Source organism: Orbicella franksi, chromosome 8 (genome assembly GCF_964199315.1).
Source record: "Orbicella franksi chromosome 8, jaOrbFran1.1, whole genome shotgun sequence".
Lineage (NCBI taxonomy): Eukaryota > Metazoa > Cnidaria > Anthozoa > Scleractinia > Merulinidae > Orbicella > Orbicella franksi.
The window spans coordinates 23,903,405-23,930,415 of NC_138152.1; the positions used below are offsets into that span (position 1 = coordinate 23,903,405).

General features: G+C 38.8%; 1 protein-coding gene across 2 annotated transcripts; it reads left to right on the forward strand.

Moving 5' to 3' along the window:
- The first annotated feature begins 3,394 nt into the window (after positions 1–3,394).
- LOC145494628 (uncharacterized) lies at positions 3,395–25,644 on the forward strand. 2 transcript variants are annotated; one of them, XM_081474160.1, is made up of 17 exons: positions 3,395–3,612; positions 4,888–5,033; positions 5,949–6,200; positions 8,464–8,628; positions 9,755–9,868; positions 16,470–16,595; positions 16,724–16,820; positions 16,946–17,164; positions 17,735–18,111; positions 18,531–18,698; positions 19,059–19,169; positions 19,345–19,464; positions 20,844–20,934; positions 21,810–22,184; positions 22,994–23,128; positions 23,372–23,605; positions 24,386–25,644. In XM_081474160.1, exons 1-17 carry the CDS (start codon positions 3,528–3,530, stop codon positions 24,721–24,723), a joined length of 3,153 nt encoding a protein of 1,050 aa, XP_081330286.1. In that variant the 5' UTR covers positions 3,395–3,527; the 3' UTR covers positions 24,724–25,644. The 2 variants fall into 2 exon arrangements, with proteins under 2 accessions (XP_081330286.1, XP_081330287.1); XM_081474161.1 differs by lacking the exons at positions 3,395–3,612; positions 4,888–5,033; positions 5,949–6,200 and adding an exon at positions 7,064–8,049.
- The last annotated feature ends 1,367 nt before the right edge of the window (positions 25,645–27,011 follow it).

The following is a 27,011-nucleotide window of genomic DNA, read 5'->3' on the forward strand; positions in this document are numbered from 1 at the left end:
AATAGGAACATATATTTTCTTTCTAAATTGAATAATAAAATAAGTTTCCCAGGTTCTCGCTACTCGACAGCAAAAGTTATCTGTCTAGCTTAGGTTCGATTTGTTTGAATAAATTTGAGTAAGATAGCTTAGAATAATTATCACTTGACCCTTGATTGGTCTTGAGCTACGAACCCGTGTTTTAGATGTTTTGATCTTTAATGTAAAACTAAGTTCAATCGAGCCCTCCAGATGTTAAACCTTACGCGGTTTCAAAAGAAAGAAGACGCCAGCAACCTTCTGTTTTCTTTTTTATAGCGTGCTCTGCAAATCGGCCACTAGCTCTTCTCATTTTTCACATTGAAAAATTTTAGCATGGTGCAAGCGAAATCTTTTGTCTCTTGCTATGTGCTTGCATCTTTTTCTGCCTAGTCCTGGGAGCTAAGTGACCTTTTCTCCCTTTTAATTTAAGAAAGAAAGTACCAATTTTGATCAATTTGTAGTTAGAGAAGTGCATAAGAAAACCAACATTTAGATTAGTATACTGCATGATTAAAGCTGGCGGAAACATAGAATATACAGTTAGGGCTTTCAGTACTAAATTCAAAGTGTAATGTCTCTTCTTTGACGATTTCTTAAATAAATTTTTAGCTCGTTCTGTTTCAACAGTCATGGAGAAAACTTTTGGGATAAAGTTGCTCTTGTGACAAACGGACCCAAGTACCCTTGCCCAGCCCCACCACACCTTCAATGTCGTACACATTTCCCCCATGTCCCCCAGGATAGCAATACTTTTATTCAAAAATAACGCCGTTATAACCTTTTACCTCTCCTTCTCCTTCCCCGTATAGAAGACTTCCTTACCCACGCTTCTTATTAAGATTGGCCATTCTTAAGATTATCCTTTTACAATGTTTCCGGACAAATCTTGAGGTAACGAGGACTGGAGTACAGGTTTTACTGTGAGGCTGGATAACCGAGGAAGGCGTCGCTCCTTTGGGGGCATTCGTTTAACGACTGTACCAACAACTGTACTATATCACCAACTTTGTGTACTATTTTCAAGATGAATATTATAGCGTTATCTGTAAAGAGCGAAATCAGAAAAGCTTTAACTGCTGCCTCCCGAGTCTCGCCGCTAGTGATGTACACGTTGCGTTAGATATGTCATGTTTGACGTCACGTGTAGAGTCAGCCATGCATATATCATAACTTCCGCTATAACACGAGTAACTGAGATATATAGCTGAGTGCTGCAGTTTCAATAATAAATAAACAGTAGTATAGCAGAAAGTGAAAAAAATAAAAATTTAAAATTAAAAAAAAAAAAAAAAAACACGCCTTGCATACGGCTGGCGCGTCTGCAATTTGAATTGACCAATCAGAATTCAGAAGGCGGGAGAAAGTGTGCTGTCCTAACGTTTATATATGTTAACAGGAAAAATGTTGCAATCGGGAAACTTTTCTTACTGTAGACGGCACCGAATGTTTCATGATAAAAAGGGGCATGGTAACACACGTGTAAGGATTGATTGATTTGTTTACTGATTGATTGATTTTTTGTATAATTCTCTTCGAGTTGTCAGCACTTGTCCAGTTCAACTGCGTTTCTCTTCTCACTGGTGAGTAAGGTAGGTTGGGGTCCAGTAATATTTACACCACCAGGGGATCGTGATTCTTACCAACTTGCCATATACGGTTGCTCTGAACTGAACTTTACAGTACTTTTACTTTGTTCTTGCGACTCACCAGTAATAACTGTTTATCCAGTTGAGGAAGTAATTAATTTGCTAATTAATGGCTGGTTACAGTGAAATTAAATAAAATAAGGCGTGGGATAAGGCACTGCAAGCTGTGCATATATGTTTGATACAGTATGAATTCGAACTTTAAAGAATTAAATTACTGAACATCACTTGATTCAATGATTAATCTTGAGCTGCTCAAGGGCTACGCATGTTTCAGCTGCTTCTTTAGAGAGTAGGAAAACTTACTCGGGCAGAGGTGCTCCCTTACAAGGCCTATGTTAATTTAAGGGTGTGGTCTGAAATAGGAGAGGCCACATCGCAGCTTTTGACCCTGTTAAATATCCATTTGAGTTAAACCCAATGGCTTTGAACCCATTTTCTAAATCGACACAAACCCTTTCAGAAGAGTGGTTCTTTCTCGAAGACTTGGAGCTTCTTGGTGGTTTAAATGTGGCAGGTTAGGGGCACTCTGCAGATTTCAAGCTTGTTATGCTCATTAACGCCATCCTTGAAATTAGAAAGAGGTGCTTAATGTGGGGACGAAAATGGCCAATTCTTTTTTCAAAGCAGTCCTTTTGCACACCTAGATTAAGGGCCCATTAACCGATTCATGGGCGCGCTCGGCTACATTTTAGAGGTTTTTACTTGGTGTTTCACAAAATTCAAAGTAAAAATACAAGCAAAAACAAACTAAGAGAAAAACAGAAAAACAAGCGCAAAAGAAAAAGAAAAAGCCATCTTTGCGTGGCTTTCGTGCGCTTCGTTTGATCTTATCGAGCTGTTGGTAGTGTAAACTGTATACGCGCCAATAGGTTAACTTACGATAGATATCGCGGGCACTTCGGGTTTTTTTAAATGCTAAAGGAAATGCGGTCTGTCTCTAAATCCAGCTTTTTTCGATGAGTTTTGATTAAAGCCAACGTTGGAAACATAGCTATGCATTTCTTTTGTAAAAGCATCCTTTTTTCAAAAACTTACGAATCTCTCAATATTTTGAAATTCCCTCAAAATCTGACCTTTTAAAAAATGAAACAAAATTTATGCAGAGCGTAATAAAGATTACGGTTAAAATATTAAATCAAGGGACAAAATCCCGATCAAGTAATGATGCTTGGGAGCCTTTACATTTTTTCCAAAATGAGTCACATGACCATGGGCGTGGCCTGATGACGTCATTACTAGTTTTACTGATCATGATCAAGTTAAAACACAGGGAATAATTCTGAAATAACGTAAAATGACAAGGTTATATGAGAATAAATTTTCCTTAGGAACGGCTTAAAAAGATTAGTTATGGGTCCTTAAATCGACTTAATAAAACATAGAATTGTGGGTGGAATATAACTTATATAATGCATCTGTAATGTATGCATTCGGCACTTGTGAATTTTGACGTCTGAACCGAAATTGAACCAAAATACGCAAGTTATCTTAACAAGCTTTCACTCTTCCTACAACAACTGACATTTTGTCTTTTTGATGTCACTCCACTGACGGTAGAAATTAAAGTTCGTGCCTTAGTAAACGAATGTCTTTCGCCATCCCGTCATTTCTCCTCTTATTATCGTCATAGCAAATATTTGTTATCTGTTTTAACATTCTGCTCTGTATCAAGTTCGAGTGCATGTCTGCCTCTCTGAGAACATCTTATTTATCACATCTTTTTTTGTTCTCTGGAAAAAGCTATAAGGTCAATGAGGTAGGTGCCATCTTAAGCCAATCAGAATTCAGTTCTACCACTACAAGAGACTGACTTTCTCGGGGAACAGCCCATATCCAAGTTAACGATAAGCAGAAAAGATGGGCATGATAAATGTTGCGCTTTCGATACCAGCTTTGCTGGTTTTTATTTTCCAAGTCGGAAATCCCTCTCTCTTAGTGGAAGGTAGGCCCGCGATAACCTTTGTGCTAATGATGTGAAAATTGTTTTGTGATATAAGAGAAACATTATATCTAGCTTTCGCAGTGTTTTCTTTGTTAAACAAATGTACAGTAGCGCCGGACCCAGCCCCGTTAATTCGAGCTCGATTATTTTGAATTCACCATATTCGCACTCAAAACCATTTCTCCTGAATTTGTTTTTCAGTCATTTACTATCGGCTATTTCAAACTCCCGCTATTTGGAATCCCCAGCCGGGCTCAACTGTTTTATGTTTTTGGACTTTCTTACGATCTCGTCTGACTGTGATGAAGGAATTAGGGTCGCTTTAATTTCTGCAAACTACCTATAATACTGTCTAGAAAACTGCTTCAGTTCGCCATCTTTATTGATTTCATTTTGATTGATGTAGTATGTAGAAAAAATTTGCTGGAAATATGAAACAAAAAGCAGTCATCCACAATTGGTAAATTTGGGGGAGGTTTTCCATTGTATAGAGCTAATCCCGAAGAAAGCACCATTTTAGTTTTCTTTTTTTTCCCTTTTTTTTTTTTTTTTACTCTTTTTATCGTAATAGAAAATTCACAGCTGACACTGACATCTCAGTGGTGGGAGTTCGCCATTAAAAACACATTAAGAGATCAATAATTATTTCAAATCACGTTATGCATACCCTGAAACACACCTCATTTAGGGAAATCATCTTTGCTCATATTTTCGAAAACAGAATCGTAATAAACTAATAACGACAGCAAAACGAGACAACGTGATCTTTTACACTATCAACATTATTCATACGTCATTTTGTTTCATATTATCTTAGAGGAATGGGTCATTCATAGCGGTTAAATTCGATCACGCATTTTACTTCATCTTCAGACCAATTCGTGTGTGTTTGAGTGCTTACAGTATAGTTTAAATATTGTCATAAAGACCGATCGAAAACAAAACCTAACAAAATGTCTCGGAAAGAGATGTCTTGCGGCGTAAGATTAATTCGTAAAGTAAACTGTAAACAAAGAAGAAAAAGCAAAAGCCCGACATAGTGTCAACACTGACCACCGCGTTTGCAGCACACTATTCTGATAAAGAGTGACCTGCGTCATTTTGAATTATATCCATGATTTACACACAGAAAAGGGAAATATTATTTCAGAGTAAATAAAAAACATACTCAAGGTGTCATGAGTAGAATATTCTTTAGAGCAACTGAATTTACTAGCTATTTCCCTACTTCTATTTGCCTTAGTTTCATTGCATATTGTATTTTTCGCCTTTTAGCAATCTCCATACAATCTGGAAAGCTCAACATGTCACAGACTTTGTCAGACTGGCGCTGCAACAGTGGATGTTCTCCTCCTCAAGACTGCAGATTAAGATCTTGCACAAACATTGCATTTACTGTTGCTTTCAGTGGCTCAGGAAAGGTACGTGCCCAAGGTCATCCCACGTGATTTAAACCCCCAAGGTCTTTGACGCGTAAATAAACCACAGAGATAAAAAAAACTGACCCTCCGCATAGGCAAATTGCTTCCTAGCATACACGTCTTTGTTATGTTTAAATATGCTACGCAACTGATACCTTTATGACCGTAGTAAGACATGGCTTCAGTTAGCTTCCGGTCTAGTCCGCGGCGCCCGCCCGCCCCCTCCTCCCCCGTCCTTTTTTTGCTCAAATCCAGATCTAGCACTGTCAAATCTGTCTATACCCTTATGCTTAAAGTGCCTTTCCCACTCAATGAGTTGGCTGTTGCTGCCGAATTGGCTGTTTACACAATAGAGAAGGACATATTGTTTGGACTGACTAGCCGTCTCAGACGGACAGGACGTCTAAGTGTGAAAACGGTACAAACAAAACTTCGAACGCAAAAGCCGTCTAAAGCAGTTAACGGTCAGTTTGTCCGTCTGTTAACACTATTTTTTGAGGTCATTTTGTTCATCTTTACGGACATGTCGTCTAAAGTCAGACTTAAATTCACACCAGACGTGCGAACATGTGGCTGCATCTCAGTCGCTGTACTCCACGAAGAGGGATAGAACCAGCAAATAAATGATGGCTTTTAGGGAAAATCAACTGCCTTTCAATTTACACCAGCAAATCATGAGACGACTGATCCATCCAGATGGGTGTATAGTGAAAAGATATGGGGGTGGATGCAATTCCCTCGTTCCGTGTTTTTCATTTGTATTTTTTTTCTTCGAATTTTAGAAAGGAAATTTCATTTCTTTTGGCGAAATTCTCGATAGAAATTTACTATCTGTTACCTGTTTGAAGATCCCCAGTAACATCGTCATTAATTGTTTTCACATTGTGACAGTCCCGCTTTAACTTAAACTTTCAGGTTAACGTACACGTCACATTGAGTCATGGCGAGCAGTTTTCCTATGTTCACTCGCCTTCTGCTTTGTGGGTTCAGTCTGTCACTACCAGTGGGTTTAAGGTGTGTGTCCGTGAGTCGGGAACTCTATCAAATGGTAGTGGTATTATCAACTGGTTGGCCTTTCAAGATCGACCCGATATCACACATGGAAGTGTTAGTTTTAATGGATATTGGACAACAGAAACCAGATGCGAGAAAATATCTTTCTCACAGGTGAGATTGCGCATGCAATCACCGTACACTTTCGTTCGAATTCACGAATGTTGCTATTTACTAGTTGGTTACAAAGAAAAAAAAAAATCATCGACATCTTCTACGCCAAACAGTAGAAAGTACTATTTTTCTTGGAAAAGACAATAATGATCATCGCAGATATGTACACAACAACAGGTTTGAGCAATATTCGAACCCATGATTTTTGCATTTAATTTCAGTTTTGTGTATCTAAAGAGTAGTTAGCTTCAAAAGAAAAACGATATCAAGCCCATGCAATATTTTATTAAAAAGCTAAAAATTGCAAGTGCCTATTAGTTTAAGCTGGGTGGAGTGACTCCCATGTAAGAAGGACAAGAGTGTCCATCGTACCTTTTAGGGGTTAACAAAGCGATTTTGATACCTCTTAGGGTGTTTAGCCTTGAAAGGTCCAAAGCGGAAGCTTTTTGTGGTACCTTTAAGGGTATTGAGCAGAAAAAAAATAAATAGAGGATATTACACGGTGGCGAGAAGATATGAATTTTATGTTCGAGTGGCAAGAACATAAAATTCATATCTTCGAGCCAACGTGTAATGTTCTTTTTATTATATGAAGAAACCAATTCAACAAAAGCAAAAGGCGGGAATCGTGAGGTCATTGAACGATACGACACTCACAAAGGTGACATACGGAAAATACGCCACTCGGGTCCCGGATGAAGTGGCGTATGGAATCTACGAGTGGTTTAGTTCCCAGTAAAACACTCTTCTCCATATAATAAAATGTGTTATGTTAGAACTGGTACTTCTTAGGGATTCTTTTCAAAATTTCCTATGAGCACCCCCGTCCCTTTTATATGGAAATCCTCCCCCAGCAAGTTTACGATGGGTATGCATGCCCGTGTCTATTGTGTACGTTTGAAATATTCGTAAAGATTGCTAAATTGGTTTGTTTCCTGACTCGTATGTTTGTTTGATGGGATAACGGCGACAGCGGCCCTAGCAGTAAGAACATTTAGATGATCACAACCCCTGTCATGCACATTTCCCCGACATTTCTCGTAGAAAGTATCTAAATTGATAACTTTGACAAGTTTCGCTCAAATCTACCCGTCATCAAGTCAATAATTTGCATGGTTAAGCTGCGCATAACCTATATACTTAGGTTTCATTTTGCGTTTAACTGTTAAACAAATCGTTGTACATTCTATTTTCGTGCGTAAAAACATTATAAAGTAGGGGTGTACATTACTTGTGTCCTAATATGTCCTGGTGATCGATTCACCCTGGCCTCAACTCGATAACATTGGAATGTAGGAAGGGAAAGTCTTAAAAACTTCTGAGGAATAAAATAACAAACCTGACCGAGGTTCATTTTCTTTTCAAAACGTCTCTGCGCTAACTGCATTTGTCATATTTGACAGATTTATATCAGTGTTAGATACACATTTGCACATAAACAAGCTAGTTGAACTTGTAATGGCTCATGGGTTACAAACACAAGCCCGCGAAAATATTTTTTTTTTAGATAGATATATCTCATGTAAATCCTGGTGAATTTGTGTTCACAGATGATATGTAAAATAATGTTGTCAGTTTCCTAGCTTAGCATAAACTGACAATCTTTGCTTACATTTTCTGTATGTTGTCAAGCAGAATGATGTGAAGAACTATTAAGCTGTTATCATTTCGAAAAAAATATTTGCCGGCTAGACACTAAGATTGTGACGAAGCCCTTCTTTGCTGGGATGCCACGGAAGGATTGGTCGGATTATTTCAAGTCCCGCCACACACACGAACATTTTCTGCGGGTTGACAAAGACACATTTTTAGGTTCGTCGACACCAGAGAAAAATCTGGCGAGCGGCAAGTAAGCTTTACTTTCAAATGTCTTTGAAGTTTAAACGGCAAACAAAAATAAGCCGCTCAAAGACCAAGGTTACTAACCTGGCACCCCCGTATAATGGGGGGAGGGGAGAGGGTGGGGGGTTGTGGAGTTGTTGGATGCAACTCGCGTAAGGTTTTTGCAGAGTTTTGAAATGACCGTATTGACAGTATGATGCTGAAACTTTCAGTAGCTGTTCATTCATCACTTGGGGAAAATTTGATTGTCAATTGTGAGTCCATGTATTTACTTTTTTGACAATTTCATTGAATTGCATTCCCTAATAATTTAGCTTGATTTTGTGTTAATTTCCGTTATTTTTTTAACTGTTAATGCAAAGGGTAGAAACCTCTATGCTACTAACTTATATTATAAAAAATATATATTTATACATTTCAGAGCTTTTTTGGAAGACCCCTTGTCTTTGTGTCAGCAAAGTACACTCGTGATACAAAGTCTAAGGACGCGATGTATGTTTGGTTGGAGAACGTGAATTCTGGAAGCTTCGAGGTTTGCATTCGGGAGTTCTTACCATTCGACGGGAAACACCAAGACACAATTGTGGTAAGTGACATGTCTTCACTTTTTATTCTGAGTTCCCTCACTAGCCTGGCTATTTTTCGATGCTGGGTCTGGGGGAGCCGGGTGGGTTCTTTTTGTCCTCCCCCATGTGTTTACAACGATATTCATTCAAGTAATGAACTTTATTTAGTATGTAACGCATCCGAATTTGTTTACGCTAGTGACAGTTACGTGTCAATCACGACTTCACACTACCAAATAAGACGCAGGTCTGTTAGCCATCTTGGATCTGCCATCTCGGAGTTCGATTTTTTTTTTCTCCTTTTCATTTTTTCAAAACACAAGGAAGAAGAGGTAATCACGTTTTAGCAGGCAGAGTCAAGTAAAAAAGTTTTTCAAAAGGAGTGAGAAGCTCCAAAATTGTTTCAAAATATCAGAAAAATTATAAGAAATCAAGAAATTTCGAATAAAATAGTCATAAAATTCAAATTTGCACTAAAATAATAATAAAAAAAATGTCTTAATAAAACACCAAATTTCTTTAAAACGCCTTTGGAAAACATTTCGCCAAAGAAACGTCAATTTACCTGAGCAGACTTGCTCCCAGATAACTTTGGAATCATGCTACAAAGTTAGTAAGAATAGATTGAACACCATAAGCCACCCTCTGCCAGACAGGGTTAGCTCCTCAATTACCCTGTCCATACGGGGCTTTTTTATATGTCCTACTATCTTCTTTAACTGGTATCTTCAACAGTATAGAGGTGTATATATAGTACGTTTATTTTTTTGCTTTCTGTTAGGAAATTGGCGACATGATTCCCTGATGTCATGTCACAGATAAATTAAATGAAGTATTGATATTCAATAGGCTGCCATGCACGACGGATTCGCTAGCATCAGCCTCCTGATTTGTGAAAAATCGGCCAAGAATGACTCAAACGCTTCAAAACTCCCTAACATATACAACAATAAATGTGCTAAAGCTTTTAAAAATTACGCCTTAAAAAAACAATAATAAAAAATAAAAGAAACATCAAAAGAATAACAATGAAAAAAACAAACAAACAAACAAACAATTAAACAAACAAAAAAAGCACACTATTATTTGAGAAATAGGGATTTGCACTTACATGTAATAACAGTACTTCACTATTCATCTTTCCAGGACTGGTTTGCATTTATAGGCAATGGTTCAGAATTGAATTCTACCCTGTCAGGAGAAGCTATTTTTCCCAACAAAAAGGCTCCGACAGCTGAGGACAACTACGGCTTTTGTCAGGTAAGAGTATTCTACAGTTATGAAAAACGTTAAGAGTAGTATAGATAGGTTGCTAGGCGCCTTTTTCAGGGGCAGCCATTTACATTAAGTGGGCAGCCAGAACACGATGACGTAACAAAGCATAATAAGTTGGCGGTCTTTGTTAATTTATTACGGAATAAATTACGCGACAGTCCCTTTCACGCTCGCGGAGTAAGACATGGAGAAATGCTCCGCGCCCAAAAGTTGAACTTTTTAGTATAGCCTACGTGTAGCCGTACCCACCCCCCCGAGGGAAAACGGGAGGGAGGGAACGTCTACGAAGAGCTGACACGAATCGTGTTATGTGACGTCACGCTTTTGCATGGAAATATATAATGGTTCCTTATTGGATAAAGACCGCGAGCAATACTTTCGAGAATACTGATTGGCTAAAATAGATTTGTGCCAAGCCGCAAAATGTCTCACATTCTCACATCTGTACGAGTTTAGAGTTGCGCTAGTAAGTGGCAACTACAGACGTTCTGAGCACTTTAGAAATACCGGCAACTGATGAGATCCGTATGGAGGATCCAAACCATGGTCTTGCCTGAACTAAGCCGAACAATGGCATATACAACACGCAAAACAGTCAACAGACTTGCGCGTAAACAGCTACATTTGAATCATGTGGTGCCAGAATGACCAACAACAAATATGATATGCGTGATAAGGATCTTCCTACTGTACTTGTAAAAACAGCTCTAATCACAGCCGGGCCCGGCGTCACAATATAGAATACAAGTATAAAGCAACATGTTCACGGTAAATTTCATAGTTTGTCCCCCAAAAGCAAATTCGTGGAGACTTGAGAGCATATCTTGCAATAGAAATGAGCCTAAACAATGCATAAACACATGGAAAATTACAGGTGTCAAACTCTACGAAGCGACAAGCAGATAACAGCGGAAACTATGCAGACCTATGACCTTTAAAAATTTACCATAGCACGATGTAACGGCTCAACTTTACTCAAAATTCCTTCTTATTACACAACATGAAGTGCCCTTCATAAACACGAGTGAAGCGACAAAAAAGGTCAAGTGACCGAACAGAGAACGGCAAATGTACAAATGTCACGAACCGCAGAGGTCGCTTAGGCTAGTCAACCTCTTCGAACTTAAATTCGCGCATTCTAGCGAATTTTTCGGCTGGAAAACAAGGCCAACTTTCCTCAAACTTGTGGCGTAGTTGATTCTCATAGATTTTTGTAATTCTTCCAGGTTCTCCTGCAAATTATTTCTCTTATTGAGGAGAACATGACACTGCCTACAAATGTACTCTGATGTAGCGTACACATGGAACTCCAAATTTGCGAGCGCGACGTTTACATCAAAGATTGTCTTCTTCTTGCTTTGGACCAAACATCGCTCGTAATCCTTTTCAATCTCTTTAAAACACAATATACACTTGAAAAGGGGACTGAAAAGGGACATTGACTTGCAAATAAGCTCGAAAGAAAAAATATTTACGAGGCCTTTGTCTGCGCGAGGACACGAGTACAGACAGAAAATATAATTTGTTTGCATAACTTATATAAATTACTGTGACGTCACATAACACGATTCGTGTCAGCTCTTCGTAGACGTTCCCTCCCTCCCGTTTTTCCTCGGGGGGGTGGGTACGGCTACACGTAGGCTATTTTTAGTAAAGATCCGAGACAATTGCCAATACTCGAAAGCGAAACCCAAAAGTTAAACTAGCAAATCCTAGTCACCCCAAACTAGAGATAAAGATATACGATTATGGAGAAACAAAAAGGTGAAGAAGACACCCTCTGAAGGCATGGCAATCTAAGCGTCCAAAATCCGATTAGGGCATTAAACACCATTTCAGGCTACCATGGGAAGAGGGGAAACGATACAACAGCATGTGCATAATAACATAAGTCCAAGGTGATTGCACAAGTTACAAAAACGTAGGTGAAAGAACTGACAGTAAAACAAGGGGAACGTATCACTGAATATTACAAACCAAGAAAACAAGCGTGTACTGTAACAATTACACCGAGCCAGAGGAATAGTACTGCACAAGCCCGGTATTTGAAGCAACCTCGACAAAAACTTCACTGAATAGAGCAAAGCATAATAAATCGTGCAAATGAAAGGAGCCGAGCGAACAGCACTGCACAAACGGATGTTTGTGAGGCAAAGCACGCCTACAAGAATATTACTGAACACAGCAAAGCGTGCAAACTAAATGGAGCCGCGGGAATAGCACTGCACAAACCTGACGTTTGCGAGGCAAAGCGAACGTATACAAAAACATCCTTGAATTCGAATATATCAAAACCTGCAAACATGAAGGGAGTCAAGGGAAAGGCACTGCACAAACGCGGCGTTTGTGAGGCAAAGCACGCATAAAATAATAAACGGCGCTGCAACTTAACAGTAAAAGCGTGAAAATACTTATAGGACGTACAGGGAGGGAAAACCATGCATAAAAAGCAGGCAACGGGATAAGAGACAATTCGTGCGCAAAAACAATCTCGTAAACGACTAAAAGCAAAAGACCACAAGAAAAAGTAATATTGTACCAGTAAGGGTGCCGGATTTGGATTTCCATAAACTGGACTTTCTGTACGCATTTACTATAGTTGAAGGAATCAGGAACAGTATAAGCAGCATGGAAGAGAACTTGATCATCCGGCATAGAGTACAACACGTGAGGTTTCGAAGCGAAGGGTAATAACGCGAACTGGGCTGAAATGAGATGCAGAATTGTTATTTATAATCGCTTACTAAGGGACAGGTGGGAATACCAATTTTTCCGATCGTTAGGACTTCGGAAAAGAGCCATGTCAACGCATTCTGACTAACATCGGTGTTGAATATCCCCTTAGCGAACAATTTCTGAAGCAGGAGTATGATGTTAGAATTACTATGGCGGCCTTGGCTAAACAGACAGGAAAAGGATGGGGCTTTCGATTGCTTGTGCCATTAAATCATCAAAGATGGTAACGTTTTTGTATTTTGGATGACGTTCTCGCAAATCTTTTTGAATGTTGGGAAGCCCACGGAAAAACTCAATGCCCTTTTCCGATCGCTGACTTCATAGCCTCGTATCGATCTTGCCACCCATCTGTAATACTATTAAATGCGTCGCTGTTTGTATGTTTTTTTTTTCGTAAAGAATACGATGTGTCGTTAGAATCCGTTCCATGAAACTGTTTCTCCAGATTGATATGATCCAACTACAAAGCGGGAGAACTCATGGCGAAACATAAATTCTGGGTGAGGCTCGGATGCCAAGTAAACATTACTGATCAATTAATGTTTCTTGGCAGCGGTGTCAGGAGTCTGTTTCATATTGAAATGCTCTTTTTTCTATGTAAAAGTATTCGTTTCTTATCCATGTGTAGTTCTTGAGAATGAGGTATATTTCCTTGAATTGCAGCAAGTGTTCTGTTGGAACCCGAAAATGTTGCCACGCTCAGCCACTGTTTTTTTTCGCTGGGTTGTAACTGATGTATTTGACGCAAATGATCCCTCGAATAGAGTAAGTCACGCTTTCCACAAACAGGACAATCCCTCTTAAATTTGTAAGGCATTTTAACACTATGAAAAGCTATTATAAGGTGAAGAAGAAGAGTTGGTTAGATAGTCTCTGTCAACACCAGTCGGTTCGTTACTAGATCTCACTCAGTTGTTATCATCATTTTGAGGCCGATGTGGTACCGATGTCAAGTCCATGTGGGGCCCCTGTGAGGACGATATGAAGCCAATGTCACGCCGATTTGGGGCCGATGTGAGGTATATGTGGGGTCGATGCCAGGTCGGCCGATGCCAGGCCCATGTGGCGTTGATGTAAGGCTGATGTAGAGTAGATGCGAAGAAAGGAAAGCACGTGGCGTTGATGGCGGTGGTGGAGGAAAAACAACAGAATTGCGGCCAGAATTGCCGCTGCTTTACTTTGTAACCATTCCTCCATCGACAGATATAAACAAATACGCTTCCTGGCTGGTATTTCAGTCTGTGCTAAGACCTTGATCGTGCAGTTCAGATCACAAAGCCCAGCTATAATCGTTTCTTTCCACAAGGGCATGGAAATGTTGAAGGCAGTGCACATCCAGATCACTCGAGAGCTCTCAAGAAAGCAAACGATCATCTCAAAGTTTTTAATATAGCCAAGAAATAGAACCTTCTTAAGAGGACGAAGTCATACAGATCCCTGGTTACGCATTCAAAATGAAGTTTGTAATCGCCACGAAGTCCAGCTCAAAGCTCTGATAAAAGAGTCTGAACAAAACGGCGACTTGCCTGAAGTGGCCCGAAAAAAAGCTGAAAATGCTTCGCTCCCAGTATATAGAAAGGACCTGAGAAAAGTATTCTTGGAGCGTTTACAGTGGATGCATGCGATGAAGAAAAGATACGACGTTCCGTACAGTGTTGCAAACCCGCCAAGATCTCAAAGGCACAGAAGGATATGACTGGCTGGAATGGACAGAGCGAAAATTCTTACTTAATTATTGTTTGTCAAACAAACTGTTCCCGAAGACTGGACTAAGTGTGCAGGCATTTCTTGAAGAAACGAAAGCCATCGAAATAAGTTAGACAAAGAGTTGTTTTGTAGGTTTTGTACGCTATGAGTTGATATCTGAGTAAAGTTTTTGAGTTACTAGCTGTAACACGCGTGTGTTAATCTCATCAGCCCGCCATTAATTTTTATATATTGCCGCGCATAATTGAAGCGAAAAGAGTCCATGGTAGGTGTGCTGAATAAATGATAAAATTTAGTTCGTTTGAGGTTTTTTTTTTTTTTTTTTCGTATAGCTGTGCGGTTCCGCGAAAAACCGAACTGTTGATAGTTACAGCTTGGTTCTGCAGAAGAGGAGATTGAAGGCTAAATTATATTGGCAAAACAAGGCAAACGCTTTCGTAGAAAACGGCAAGTACAAAGTTAAGGTTATAAAATACCCGCTCATCTTTCGTCATTAGGAAAAGTTCTATTGCGATAATCATTCTTGAATATGTCAACAAGCCGTTCAAAGCAATTTGCAGATAGTTGACATTCACTTTCAGGAGTAATAACGTTTCGAATAAACCAAAGCTTGAAACAGTGAATTGGTAATGGCGTACACACAGAACTTAAAATTCAAAATATATTAACAGCCTAGGTGACCTTCGCTATAAGCCTGGAAGGTTTATTGGAGATCTCCTTGCCGCCTTTTTGTTATTGTTATTATTTTATTATTATTATTGTTATTATTTCATTATTATTATTATTATTATTATTATTATTATTACTATCTTTAACAATATGACAAATAAAATGATGACGATAATTACTTGCTTAAATGGAACCGCGCTTCTATATAAAAAAAAACATAATAGCCTCTACTGTCCAATCAGCGTGGGTAGAGAGCGGGCAAGATTGAGCAAACCTACCGTCCCTTACATTGGGGTTAAGCAATATGTGACAAGCAATCATTGTAATTTCTGTCTGTATTCGCGCTTAGAGGTAATTTATCATGCTTTGTGACGCCATCGTTTTCTGGCTGCCCATTTTATGGAAATGGCTGCCCTTGAAAAAGGCGAATAGCATCCCTTCTACACTACTGCTGGGTTACTTGAGGGAGAATCACCTTCTGATGTGCTCTGTTCTTAAGTTAGTTATTAGACTAGAACTTGCTCTATTAAAAAGGAGCTACGTCATGGTTTGCACATCTCAAAGTTTGTCGTTTGCCATTCGTGTTAATCTTTTCCATCCTTACCCATCCTTGTTCCTTTCGAGCCTATTATTATCTCTTTTGTATTTTTCTAGTTTAGTAAACTACCAATTTCAGGCCAGTGGCCATAATGACGCTACATGTGCCGCGACTGAGCTCCTTTAAGTTCTGTACTATCCCGAACCCGAAATGATCCCCGACCCTGAATTGATCCCCAAATCAACAGTGAAATGATTCCGATTCTAAATGGTCCCCAAATCAACTCCGAAATGATAACCGTTTTTCTTGTTATCGACCCCGAAATGATCCCCAGTAAATTTTGGGAATGGCGACAAAACATGGGACTGTGGATCGCTCAATGATAAAGGAAACTAAAACCATTTTGGCCTATGTAGTAAATTGATTTATGGTATTGATAAGAACAACTATAAGACAATAATAAAAAAAATCTAAAATTCGAACGTTATATCATAATAAGACAGTAAATTTGTGAAAGAATTTTTGAACGAAGCTTATCTGCGTTTTTTAAGAAGATAAACTGCATTACAAAACCTTATCAACAGGAACAAAGTTTTTATTATTATTATTATTATTATTATTATTATTTGCAATAACACAACGGAATACACTGCTTACAATATAATTACGAACAACTGCAGTGTTGACTAATACAGTGATCCCAGAAGCTTTGTCTATTGGTCAGCAGAATTACTCCAAAAACTTTACGAAAGCTGGAAGGACATCATTTGCATATCATTTGCATGTCAGTTGCATATTATTTGCACAATATGAACCACAACTGAAACCCTATAGATTGTTTACGCAATCTCCGGGTTAAAAACGCCAGTAATTTATATATTCATTCAATAATAAGCTAAACCTTGCATGAAGATTTATTTTTTTCTTTCCTATCAGGAAGTTCAGTATAACACCACGTTTTATGCGTCTGCAGCTGTCCTTGTTTCTGTCCATCATTACTACGACCGACAGGTGAACAGCCTTATTCCACCAGAGAACAACATCATTGTAGCCTGGGCCGAGGTAAGATACTTTATTTTCGTGCGACATAGATAGTCACTCATGGAGTACTCATAAGTAAACGATCATTATGAAATCCAGATGAAATTGCATAATGCTAATCTTTAATGGCTCTGTTATTTCGTCTGTAGGAAGTTGGTCTGACATCCATGAGAATCTGCGTCAAAGACCTGATCGGATCAGGAAGTAAACACGACCCTCTGTCAGTCAGCTATGTTGTGATTGGAGGTTGGTATTAAATTGGTCCTTGTTAAGTAGAAAAAATACAATTGCTACCTTATTACATACGTAATCATTCTGCAAAAAAGTAAAGATCTAGTTATAAGAATAATTGTCTATTATTGCATTTACAGATCTCAATCCGTGCCTTAACGTGTATTGCCCATCATTTGGAGTCTGTAAAACGTTCAGTGCCCATGAAGCTCGCTGTGTGTGTTACGAAAACTGCCCTTCCTATCAAGATCCAGTGTGTACCAGTAACGGAACAACATACGACAACAAATGTCTGTACGAGTTGAGCTACTGCAGCGGACTGGACAACAATACTGTTTATCACCCAGGGAGCTGTGAGGGTAAGTGAAGGAGCATGCAACGATAGCTTGCCTGTTTCTTAGAAAAGGAATCGGATTAGACCAACAAACTGGTAAGAGAACTCAAAACTGCGTGACGTCTGAAGAAATTCAGCGATCGACTTAAGTACATATAGCACGCGCCTCTGTTCAGGTATTGTCTATGGATCTCTGTGACTGTGATATATTCGTGACGAAGGCTTCTGGGTGATCTACTCATTAAACTGGTATAACTCTTTTCACCAATATCTGTCACTCCATATTCTCGCTTTGACCGCTTTTCCCCACTTTGTCCACATGCAAAAAGGTTCCGCAAAATATTCAGGTTAGATCAATAAACAAATTTAGTAAGCTGCCGCGTCTTGCAATTCAAATAAAAGTTGCACAGCTAGACTTTCTGAAAAGTGCCTCGTCTTCTTTATATTCAGCACCCGCCGAACATTGGCCCGTCGACCTTGGCAGGTCATCTAAATAGCTATTGTCCAGTGGATTACTTACTACGATACGATTTTCGTACGTTTTCATTATTTCATTATTTAGAATTCTACGATTCTATTTTTAATGAATCAACAGGTTTTCCAATCGTCAATGGCCGTGAAAAACTGCTTCGTGTTCCCAACTGGTCTGATTCAAGCTGCAAGACAGTGGTATTCCCACCATACAGGTTTTATCCGGACAAACAAGTTCATGTTCAAATAACTCTGAATCACATGAACTTGAATGACTCCGTGACAGTTCACCATGCAATTACATCATGGACGGAGAATGTCAATGTTCACAATTTCACTGTCTGTGCCATACAATCTGGGAGGAATGGGTACAACTTCAACCCATTTGCGACTTTGGATTGGATTGCGTACCAGGGATCACCGCCAGAAGGCCTGACGGGAATAATCAAGATCCAGAAATGGTGGTCTGGTACAAATTGCGCAGATGTGAATTTTCCAAAGGTAGGTCTTGGCAATCCTTGCTATGTAGGTTAAGGAACCATCTTTCACAAGTCTGCTTATTGCTTCCAGTGATATAAGACATTAATGGTATGTGCAAGTAAGCCCTTCATTTTAAGCCAATTGCATGGTACTTATCAGTCTCTAGCCATGGTTCCCAATGTATTGGAAAATTTAGTACGACATTTTAGACCAATTAATAAAAATTAACCGTTTTTTCTTTTGTTAATAATCTAATGAGCTGCATTAATTTACATTAACCTTAACCCTGCCTTAAGTAAATGTTTTTGCCCAGTTTTTATTCTCACAATAGCAAACAAGGGAGTTTCAATCTACATCGTATATACGATACATTTAAAGTCGCTTTGATCAGTTACACTGACCAGGGATTTCATTATTCATTTCGTTGTTTTGTAATGCAGGACAAGTTTAAAAAAGCGCCTGCAGTGCTTGTGACGTCAGAACATCTTAGGGCAGGTAAGGAGTATGATGCCGCGCTGATCTGGATAGAGGACACAACCAAGGACTCATTTAAAGTCTGTCTTCGAGAACTGCAAAACTTTGATGGACAGCATCAAGATATTTATGTGGTATGTGATCAATTATATTATTTCTAGAACCCTTTGATGTTTATAACACATGAAATGGTTAGGAAAACATTGGTCCTGTCTTCTTTCTCGGCCATCCAAAATGCTTCCTTTAATTTGTAAAAGAAACAACATAAAGATTTGCAAATCCTAGGGTATGTAAGTATATTTGAATCCTCATATTGTTCACCTTGTGAGAAGTTGTGTTCTTGGTCCGGAATCCTAGAGTAACTGTAGTCCTGTGCAATTAGGAGAAAACAGCGAAAACGTTATGTTTACAGCTAGTCAGTATTAGTGCTTACTACTTTAACTGCGTATTGAACAAAATACTTTAGTCATGTTTGTCGACTTTGTTACTTCCAGAACTGGTTGGCGTTTTCCAAACTGCACAAGCCCCTCTTCACTGAACATGGCTCTGTCAACTTTCCGAATACAAATCCACCAACAAATGAAAATAACAACGCTTACTGTGAGGTAGGAAGATGACTGCATTCTAAGATAGAAAACATTAAAATCAAGTGCTTTTAGGTCAAATTCAAACGTTTAAAGGAATGTCCATCGATATAATTATACAAATATCGTATATAAGGAACATAAAGAGGTTTTACAATTTACAAAGTGTTCAAATGTTACTTGGTTCCTTTTACAGTTTGTCTACTTTACACGAAGTTATAATGTAACACCGTCAGTTCTCGTATCAGTCAATCACAACACCACTGCAAGTGGAAACTTGGCACCAGTTCGTAATGGCATAACAACATGGATCGAGGTAAACGTTGTTTCAAGGTTTAACACTAGGTTAACACTACTCTGTTTGATTGCATAAGTCAATTATTTTTGAGCTCGATGCTTGATGTAGATGACATATTTTACGTTGGTTTTGACGTCATATGACGTCGCATTGCGCCATTCAGTTGAGCCATCTAAGATAGTACCATATTCCACCATATTGCATTTCACTATTTCCTAAGTTAGTAGAAAATAACGTGAATTGAAGGAAAATTATCGGAAACGATACTAGAATATAGATTAGTACAAATCTGCCATATTGCTCAAGAAAACTGAAAAGAGAGCAGAAAGCTGCCAGAAAGCAGAACGCTGATATGGCAATGGACTTCTGGCAATGTCAAGTGCCGTAGGGAGACAGCTGACATGTAGAAATCTCGGCGAGGGATTTACTTCTCAGAAAAAAAGGTTATGGAGAGGGAAGGGCGATTGCGTCCACCACCCTTTAAACCTCGAGGGTCAGGGAGAGCAATAATATGAGATGCGGTGTTCATTTATTTACTTTATGGGGTGGGGAAGGATTAGCGGGTATTTGGCATACCCATTTCAAATCTGATGGAGAACATTAATTGGCAACTTAAATAAAACACTCACTAGTCGGAATTTTCAATATTCGGTTTAGAGGAGAAAGCAGACTACATAACTGATACTCTACTCTGTAATAAGCTACCTTATAATCCATGTCATTGTTTAGAGTGTTGGTTTCGCAATACAGCCCTTATTGGAGCAGAAGTGGGAGAGACCCGGGGGTTACTCCCTTATATGGCTATATAGGTATGTACCACCCCAAAGGGTACGGTTTTTCAGCCGTTTTGGTCATGAATAGGGTATTGATTTTGGCCATTTTGTTTATGAATAAGGTATGGTTTTTAAACTCTGGTCTTGAATTTAGTGTGTTTCTTAGAAGAAGCTACTTTTTTCGTAATTATCAGTAAGACCATCAACAAGAGCCCTTCATAAATTATGTTTAGAGCAACTGTGCCGGCCGCAACGGCCATTAATAGGGTATCGAAGTTTTGGTCAGGTCATAAATAAGGTAGGGAAAATCGCAGATTTTGGTCATAAATAGGGTAAGGATTTTGGGAAACAGGCCGCACACCCCCACCCAATTTTTCTGGGAGTACCCCCCTCCCCCAGGCTAATAGAGCAGCTTTTATCAGTAAATGGGGCGCTTATGAAAAGGACGACGGTGAAATGATTATTCCAAGGATGGAACTAAAGAATTCTACTTCCATTTCTCAAAAACAAATTTCAGATAGCTTCTCACTTTTAGATGTGCAGAAGACATGCTAACACATTTGTTATTACAGAAGTTTTCTTGTAGTCATGTTTTCTCCACATAGCTTTGTGTTTGATTGGTAGAACATGAATGTATCTGGATTTAGAACCTGTGTCAAGGAATTATACGAAACCCGATATGATCCAGTGTCAGTGAACTATGCGGTCTTTACAGGTTGGTAATTAACGGATTCGGCATTTTACATTGAAATTACAGGTTTGGTATCTTTTATGAAGACCCCCAAAAAGCAATATAGATATCTGACAATGACGTTGAAAAGGTCCCGATAGATACCATACACTACATAGATCACGGCACTGTCACAGACTTTGTCAACGAATTGAATTTGCAATAAGTATACTACATTGTATGTGCTTGAGAGAGGATGAAGAACTTCAGATTGAGATCATCTCCTTTATGGACCTTATTCTCAGGGTAGTCCTTGCTGAGTTATTTTTAGACATTGTACCAAGTTCTTACGTGAATAATTTGCGTGGATGTTTTCGCGGAGGATCAAAATGCCTGTAATGCTGATTTGGCCGTCCAAGCGAGCAAAATACACTTCACCTGATCTATTGGCTATTTCTAGTCCCTCTTAGCAGAGTTAATGGAGGGGAATGGTTATGAAACTCGACAAAGTTCTTTGTTGTATGTTTCTGTTCGCTTCATGGGTCTTCACCGTGCTCAAAATACAATAGTTGGCTACTCCGTACCAAGCAACTAACCAATAGAAACGTGTTGGTTGCGTATTTCAAGCATTCTAAATGAGCGCAAAACAAAAGTTTGCAATTGTGCACTATCGTGGACCTTCCAACATAAATCTTGGCATCTTTGTTTCCTGCTCTGATGTTTGCGGGACTTAATAACCAGTCCCCTCTATTAACTATGCTCTAATTTAGGAAATCGGAAAGAAAAACTGTGTGAGAAATAACTTGACAGGTGTTACCGAAAGAAAACGGTAGAGATGTGCGTTCACTCTCTTACCGCTTCGTCCTCCTTTGATGGCATATAATGAAAAGGGGGGAAAAAAGTATTTCATGTTTTTCTAGATATCTGCGATCCGGGGTGGAGCTATTTCAATGGCTACTGTTACTTTACGAGTCAAAAATGCACAAACTGGACCACAGCATTGTCAAAATGCCGACAAGAAAATTCAGTCCTGGTTGATGTTAACAACAACGAAGAAAGCGTATTTATACAGAATCGACACAATGGGGAAAAATCATGGCTTGGCTTTAATGACAGATCAACAGAGGGTGACTTCATTTGGGCAGATCGCGGACCTGGAAACTTCACAGCTTGGGCCAAGAATCAACCAAACAACTTCAGAGAAGAAGATTGTGTGCACGCACTTGGTGTGGAATATAGCTATGAATGGAATGACGTGAAGTGTAGCGATTGTCATCAGTATACTTGTAAGAAAGGTAGGTTGTGTTAATCTCACTGCTTACTATGATTAAAAGCCGTTTGAAAGTTTGAATGTTCCGTTCTAATGATCAGATAATACGCTGTGAGAAAGTGCACTCCAAAAACTGTTACTAAAGCTAAAGCTACTTGCAGCACAAACTACTAAATTAAAGTAATGACAAGAGCAAAGATAAGTTGCGTTTTGGTAATCAGTATTTAAATTCTCAAAACTTTCCGCCATTTTAATAAACAGAGGTAAAATGTTTTTAACAATGACGTCATCTATGCGTCTGTCCTCCAATGGATCATATAGGTGAGAACCAATCATTGAATGCGAGAATAATTTTTTAAATTTATATTAAGGCTGATACTTTTCGATTCCTCATCTAATCAGAATGCAGCATTTGAGTTAGTATGCTATAGTAGTAGATTCATTTCAATTAGAACCTGTTAGAATCACCGGGAATGTTTGCTACTTCGAAAACTAATCTTAAAGTAACTGTTACTTTATGAAAAAGGAAATCTTAAGCTTGTTGTCTTATGTGGCCGATTTTTTTCACTTTAACTTTAATCTGACTTATTCTCTTGGTGTGGGGATGGGGGCATCTTGGTAGAGTCACATTTTTAAATGCGCAGTTATAAACTTTAAGTTATTTCATGTTTTTATTATATCCCTTAAAGAAATGGTGTTTCTATGAATTATTTGATATTGCCGGAAAACACGCATTTGGGAATGTAGACACCTTGTGGGAAGTTGGTGGATGTGGATTGTTGGGTTTAGAGATGTATTTCGAGGGTTCATTGTCTTTTTTTACTGATTCATCAGATTTGAATGAATGCGGGAGGAACATAAATCACTGCCATGGACTTGCCAATTGTACGAATGAACGCGGATCGTACACGTGCACTTGTAACCATGGATACGTAGGAGACGGCTTTGACTGTTATAATAGATATGCAGGTAACATTCTTGGTGCTTTTGTCGCATTATTTTAGTTACATTTGAATTCAAATACGTTATTAAATGAATCGCTTCATCAGGACTGTCGATTATAAGACAAACTAGAACTAGAGTCGAAGAAGGCTGGCTTGCAACGGAAACCAAAGCCTTTCCCTGTATATACAATCAGACCTAATCTAGATTTAATCCAATCTTAAATTCTCGTGGTCGATTGTAACGTTTTAATGTATATTCTCTCATTAGGCTTAAGAAAATCAGCCATACTGGGGAATGACGATAATTACTTGAGCACTTTAAGTAACTGGTTAAAGCCTGTTATGCAAAGCAAATCTTCTCACTGGAATCGCTGTTGGCGGGCGTCGCTGAACGGCTGGGCTGCAAACACCTTCCATTCACTTTGCGACAATAAAGGTCCATCTGTTACTATTATTCGTGTTGGACAGTACATATTTGGTGGATATACTAGCGCCTCATGGAGTAAGTGACATTATTTCCTTTATCTTTTCCTACTCTTTTTGGAAAGCAACTTGCATTATTCCAACCAATTCTTGACATAATGTACAAATCTTTTAGGATAGATAAAGGTTTAATTTCTAGGAAGGGAAGAAATGGCTTGGATCAAATGTTTTCCATTTACTTTCAATAATGATTAATTCCCGAACTGGCGAATGGTGGTGCAATAGAGGCAGTTTTGCCCTGTTAAACAATGAAATGTCAAAAAGATTTATTTGCCGTTATAGATAACAGATTTCTATAGCATATTTTGGCAGCCTTTACTTAAATATTGAAAAACTTATAAACGGTTAAAGTGATCTGCGGCATTTTCCACTTTCCATCCTCCCCCGCCCATAAAACAGAAGAAGAGTCTTTTGTAACTAAGGGATCGCTGAGTATTTTTGAGTATATTTACCTAGATGACAATGTTTATGAATTAAAATTTGTGTACAGATTGACTGACACAAGAGAGAGATAAACAGTATAATTGTGGAGTAAATGTAGCGTAGGTGGGTAACGTAGATGACGAAAATTTTCACTCTTTCTGATAGGTGATAATAAGCATGACGAGTGTTTAAGCAAATCTAATCATATTTGAATATAAAAAATGGACTATTTAATACCTAAGAAGATCAGAACGATTGACACATCAAATATTTTGTACTGTTATTCGTACATGAGTGCATAATTACCAGAATCGATTTACAGTTTCCATCCATATTTGAATTTCTTACACCTTTTCTTTCTTTTTTTATTAATTAGCTTCCAGTAATCAGTACTCGTCCAGTTCGACAGCTTTCATTTTCTCGCTGGTGAACAAGCCAGGCTGGGGACCAGTAACATTCAGGCCACCAGGAAAATATGATTCTTACCAAAATGCTATTTACGATCACTCTGGTTATGGACCTACATTTGGAATTGGAAACGATATTTACATTGCCACACACGCCTCGTCCAACACAAATTCATACACAAATTTGGGATACAGCTACAGTCCACCTGCTGGTCACAGCTACCGTACCTCATTCACTCGATCATTCCTGGCGGGTAGTTATAAATTTCAACCAGACGAGGTGGAGGTTTTCTACGAGAGCACCTGAAAGAAGATTAAGTAGACTACGGCATTTTAACTAACTTCCGGCTCTGAAATGGGATGTTGAACGTTCTTTCATTTACAATTCATATAATATCAGTCCTTTCAAAACAATCAAATGATAACACCTCAAGATATTAAATATAAATGATAAGCTTTGAAATCATGAGTATTTTATAGTTGGAGAGTTACAGCTGTGTAAAGACACTTAATCTCGCGATATCGAAAAAAGAAAGAGACAATAGTGCAGCTGATTGTTTGTCGTGATGAAAGATGTCTGCAGCCCATTGTGTAATGTAGGAACCATGAGAAGAAATTGAAGTAAATGGATTGCTAGTGAGACAAGCGCGACATAAGCATGACTCTATAGCTTAACATGACATGACAGGAAAAATCTGTAATCGTTTTCATTAGTGAGGGGGGTGAATAGGTTTTCGGATCGACGGATTTGGCCTTAAAAAACGCACGGATCGTGGATTTTTGCGGTAAATCGAGCGGATTCGCGGATTCGCGGATTCGCGGAACACACTGGATCGTGGATCAGCTGTGAATTTTGGCGCGGATTCCGGATTGTGCCTGTCCTGAAGTTCCTAAACGAAATTTGGATCATAGATCTTTCTTCAGCCTTGGTCGGTATGTTAATGAGTATATCCAAATTATTTCTTTTTTCGAACGAAGCTAATTTAAATTCCTGTGTGAGACTGTTATTGGAATTGTACTGTGTTAGAGTCATCAAGCATGTTGCCTTCTTTACTATTTGCACGAAATTAACAATGGCATTCACATTTGCCAGTTTACCTTTGAACTTTTATACTTCTGTTTCCGGATGTGGTTTTGGTTTCGGATTTGAGCAAAAATTTTGGCGGATCGACGGATGTGGCGAAAAAAAGGCACGGATCGGCGGATTTGCATACCCCTATTTACCCCTACCCCCCTACCCCCCCCCCCACACACACACACACACACCCTCATTAGTCGGGCGGTTTATATAATCAAAGTTTGAGTTAGAGTTTCTTGTTAGGAGTTTAGTTTAATTAGATTTTCAGCTGTGGAATAGGAATATATGTTTTCTTTCTAGATTGAATACAAAGCCAAGAACGTTTTCCAGGTTCTCGCTACTCGACAGCAAAAGTCTTGTACCTAGCTAAACTTCGATTTGTTTGGATAAATTTGAGCCAGATAGCTTAGAATAATTATTACTTGGCCCTTGATTGGTCTTGAGCTACGAACCTGTGTTTTAGATGTTTCGATCGTTAATGTAAAACTAAGTTCAATCAAGCGCTCCAGATGTTAAACCTTACGCGGTTTCAAAAGAACGAAGACGCCACCAAACCAGCCACTAGCTCTTCTTATTTTTGACATTAAGGAAATTTTCGCATAGTGCAAGCGAAATTTGTTATCTCTTGCTACGTGCTTGTATTTTTCCTGCCTAGTCCTGGAAGCTAAGTGACCTTTTCTCCCTTTTAGTCAGTGAGAAAGAAAGTACCAATTTTGTTCAATTTGTAGTTAGATTTGTGCATAAGAAAACCAACATTTAGGTCAGTCAAGAGAAAAAAAATAGTATACTGCATGATTAAAGCTGGCGGAAACATAGAATATACGATTAAGGGTTTCAGTACTAAATTCAAAGTGTAATGTCTCTTATTTGACGATTTCCATAATTAATTTTTCGCTCGTTCTGTTTCAACAATCATTCGCCATTTCCACATGCCTCATAATACACCCTGTTGGCCCCTTAAAATCCTGCATAACCTTTGTTTCCCATTTCTTCTGTGTATCGCAGTCGTCCCAAAAGAAACTGAAGACAATATAATGCTAATGTAAAATTTGGGGAGGGGGGGGGGGGGGGACGGCGCAAACAAGGTGTATTATGGGGGATCTGGAAATGGCGAATGGAGAAAACTTTTGGGACAAATCTGCTCTTGTCGCCAACGAATTCAAGTACCCTTGCCCAGCCCCACTCCACCTTCAATGTCGGATACATGTCCCTTATGTCCCCCAGGATAGCAATACTTTTATTCAAATTTCAACTGCCCAAAAAAATTCATGACATACCATCAATGTCCTAAGGACGTTTCATTTTTTTTGTTTTGTTTTGTTTTGTTTTGTTTTTTTGTTTTTTTGTTTTTTTGTCATTATTGCAGTTAATCCAGAGTAACCCGCATAAAATATTAGCCCACTGCGCCTCCAACATGTAATGCAGAGTTTTGGTCCAAAGCTGTGTACTTATAACTGAGGAGGGCGTCGCTCTTTTGGGAGGCATACGTTTAAAGAACGCACCAACAAACTGTACTA

What these genes read in the sequence shown, in the direction of transcription:
- LOC145494628 (XM_081474160.1), top strand. Translation starts at nt 3,528, where the DNA reads ATGGGCATGATAAATGTTGCGCTTTCGATACCAGCTTTGCTGGTTTTT. An exon ending in AACACCAAGACACAATTGTG is followed by an intron (nt 8,629 to 9,754) that starts GTAAGTGACATG and finishes TCATCTTTCCAG; the next exon opens with GACTGGTTTGCATTTATAGG. An exon ending in AGCATCAAGATATTTATGTG is followed by an intron (nt 18,699 to 19,058) that starts GTATGTGATCAA and finishes TGTTACTTCCAG; the next exon opens with AACTGGTTGGCGTTTTCCAA.